The sequence below is a fragment of the Planococcus citri genome, chromosome 4 (genome assembly GCF_950023065.1).
Source record: "Planococcus citri chromosome 4, ihPlaCitr1.1, whole genome shotgun sequence".
NCBI classification, from domain to species: domain Eukaryota; kingdom Metazoa; phylum Arthropoda; class Insecta; order Hemiptera; family Pseudococcidae; genus Planococcus; species Planococcus citri.
In genome coordinates, this window is record NC_088680.1 from 37,087,778 (window position 1) to 37,091,252 (window position 3,475).

The 3,475-nt window shown below is 31.1% G+C and overlaps 1 protein-coding gene across 2 annotated transcripts; it reads right to left on the reverse strand.

Annotated features, from left to right (window-relative positions):
• Positions 1–1,630: 1,630 nt before the first annotated feature.
• RYBP (ring and YY1 binding protein) lies at positions 1,631–3,325 on the reverse strand. Of its 2 annotated transcripts, none has more exons than XM_065364856.1 (5): positions 3,114–3,325; positions 2,846–2,972; positions 2,635–2,757; positions 2,412–2,552; positions 1,631–2,345 (listed from the first exon to the last, which is right to left on the reverse strand). In XM_065364856.1, exons 2-5 carry the CDS (start codon positions 2,848–2,850, stop codon positions 2,123–2,125), a joined length of 492 nt encoding a protein of 163 aa, XP_065220928.1. In that variant the 5' UTR covers positions 2,851–2,972; positions 3,114–3,325; the 3' UTR covers positions 1,631–2,122. The 2 variants fall into 2 exon arrangements, with proteins under 2 accessions (XP_065220928.1, XP_065220926.1); XM_065364854.1 differs by having other exon boundaries at positions 2,635–2,760; positions 3,114–3,324.
• Between the last annotated feature and the right edge of the window lie 150 nt (positions 3,326–3,475).

Genomic DNA, 3,475 nt, shown 5'->3' on the forward strand with positions numbered 1-3,475 from the left:
AATAAAATAGAGCATTACAATGGTGTTTTTTCTTCTTCAATCTTTATTCAATCGTATTGTGAAAGAAATTTAACCAAGTAAAAAAAAATCGAAAGTGCGAGATAATTCTGCCAAAAATCGTATAAAATTTCGAAAAATCTGATTTTTTATTGACATAAGATGGCAAATGCTAAAATTTAAAGGTTAAGAATATTATAAGCCATCCTAGAAATTTTTTAATACAATTTAAACAGCAAAACCCATCTTCGAAAATCAATGATTTCTTCAAGAGTGCAGATGCGAATACAGAAGCATTTTATCCATGTATCACTAGGTAAAGGTAAATATTTTCAGCGTTGAAAAAAAATGAAAAAGAAAATAGCGTTTTTTCAGATTTTTTCCTACATTTGTAGTGCAGCAACCACTAAATTTAAACGAAATAGGATCTGAATTGGCCAAGTATTTTTTTTCAAGTAATTAATAATTAGGTACCTTGAAATTTTTCAAGTCTTGGTTTTTGCCTATAATAACTGAAAATTCTCAATTTTCTGTAAGAAAGGCTCACAACTCTTCAGTTTTGCTAAAAATTTCCCAAAAAGTTGCATTTTTTTAAAAATTGCTTGTTGCTCTTTTGCAAAATGAAAAATGTCAGAAAAGTCTGTTTTTTTATTCAAAAATCAGACAGAAGCCCTTTTTATTTCCAAAAGTTTGCTAAAATTGGCAAAATCTAACTTTTTTTTATGAAAAAACTTTTTTTTTTCACAAAAAATTACTTGAAGCTTATACTGTAATTTGTCATTTATGATTTTTTATGAGATGTTCAATTCATTTTGACATTTTTTCTTCGACTTCGAACGGTGTTGAAAAAAAAAATTCCTACGGTTTTTGCCTGTCCCTTACATTTTGAACTATTGTTGAAATTGTCAGTCTCGTTTTTTGTCGAAAATGGCTAAAAATGCTCACTTTTTTACCCAAAAATTATGAAATATGTAACGAAGTGTCACTTTTTAGTTTTTTGCCAATATTTTTCAAGAAGTCCTGTTTATTGCTAAAATTGTTGAAATCTAAATCCTGATCTAGGTTTTTTTTTCTGCATGTGTTGCTCACTTTTTAGGTAATTTTTTGGTACTTACTTTTTTTCAGTTTTGTTTTTTTTTTTTTGAAATAATTTTTGTAAAAGCCTTGCATAATTGTCAAAAAATAAAATTCCTGTTTTTTTTTCACCAAATTGCCAGAAAAATCCTGCTTTTTTCAAAACTAATTTTTTTTGTTTTTTTTTCTGTTTTCTAAACTTTTGTTTGAAAAGGAAAAAAAATGAGAATTTTGGCTCAAAAAATATTCCTGATTGAATAAACGTATACGGTAGACTAGACCCTTCCTATTCTTCAAAATTTTGAAAATTTATGGCGATAGTACCACAACCACCGCTTTTTGTAAAACTAGTGCTAATTTATGTAAAGACTATTTAGTCAGAAATGGGTGGTCGCTGTACCGTGGATGCAGAAATCTACTCTTCTCTTGCAAAGTAGCATAAAACATCTTTTCTTTTTCCTAAAATGTGCCCGCATTCAATATTCATTTCAATAATATGATGACTGACGACCTCAGCTAATTGTAAGTAAACTTAGAAAAACGAAAAAATGAATCAAAATTTACGAAAACCATTTTTTATTCTCAATCGACAAAATAATAAATACTTACGCAATACAAAAGATAAAACAAACTCGACACAATCATTAAACATACGCGAACATTTCATTACGCTAGAATCAACCTAATAATAATATACAACCTCCGCAGATAAAATACGCTTCGCACGTAAAAAACCCACGAGACAAATTCAATTAACGGCAGTGTACTGGATAAAATACATAAAGTTTCGAGAAATTCTCCGCACATTGAATGTGGCGAGCAACAAGATACATAACCAGACTAGATATAATTTGTATGTAGCTTTTAGTTTAAACTTTATCATTCTTTTTTTTCTATCAACCGAGCAATACCAAGATCACACCTAATTGATACCGCATATCTTCGTAATTAATCTAATTACATCATAGATTGAAGTAAAAATAAAATTAAACATTTTACATATCACCTTTTTTGCTATGAAAAACACAACGTTCTGAAGATTCAATTATTGTCATAAAAACGAATGCGATTTGCTCGACGATGTAGTTGCGGCTGTGCTACTCGTTTCGAAGCCGGATTCCGAATGACTGCTCATTTCCGAAGTACTGGATTGTTCCATTGCATCGTAGTTTCGTTTTTCTTTCACTTTGTACTCGGTTATTTGGATAGTGATGTTGTTGATGGTGATTTCTCTGGCTTGAGCAGTGCTACGATCGACGTTTTTCAATTTAGACCTGAACAGAATAAAAATCAGTACCCAATTGAAAACGATAGGAAACATAAAATCGAGTACAACTCACGGTCGCCATGTCTTCTTGAATTTTTTCTTCCTTTTACCGTCTTTGTCTTTACTTTCGTCTTCTCTTTTGTTAGATTTTGGCAATGGTGAATTATACTGCTGTACTGCATGTTGAGAAGCTAACACATTTACTTTTGGTTTTCTGTGTAATAAAAGTAAACATTCGAGAGTGAACATTCCATGTGATTTTAAATGTGCCATGATGAGACGAAAAAAATCATTACCGTGTAGACGTCCCTTTGCGTATATCACACATTAGGCATTTAAAAGCTTCCGGTGCATTTCGATAAGTACAAACGCTGCAATCCCAATACGGTTCTTCGAAAACTTTGTGTTGCTTCTTACTTCTGCTACAAAATTCATCATCAATTTAATATTAAGACTTATTAGTACAGTTGGAGCTTATTTGATCTTTAATGTCGAGGTAATACTCACTTCATAACTGACTACATGTACACCCATGTAGGTTGGATTACTTCTACACGTCTATAAGAGAAATACTATCAATTCTGGAACATGCGGTAAATCATCGGACTATTTTGGACTAAAGGAAGACCTGTAGCTGAAGAGAAGATACAAATATTACTCACAAATAGACTTAAGGTTCGATAAATGCATCGAGTTTATAGAGTATTGGCTACTTCAGTACCATAATATCAGCTGATTACAAAGCAAAATAGTCACGTACGACAAAACTACTCACCATTATCCGGATTAAATTAAACTATTTGTCAACTATTTCTCGAGCTATTTAGAAGAACTAACATAACAGAACTGAATATTTGACTAAGAAGATTAATTATTCCGCTGGAATGATTTTTTAAATGAGTTTTCTGCACTATTTCAGTCTCTAAAAATCCATTACTTCCAAAAAAAACTACGATTTTCGACGATTTTTTTATTTTGTTTTTGGAACAAGGGACAATGATGTAATAGATCAGAAGTAAACTGGATCGATTTCTGAATTTTTGATTCGATTTTCAGCAGTACTTTTTTTATTCTGCAGGTAGCGCTAGTAAAAACGCGCAAATTTTCAAAAATAAAAATATGTAGGCCTTCCTTCCA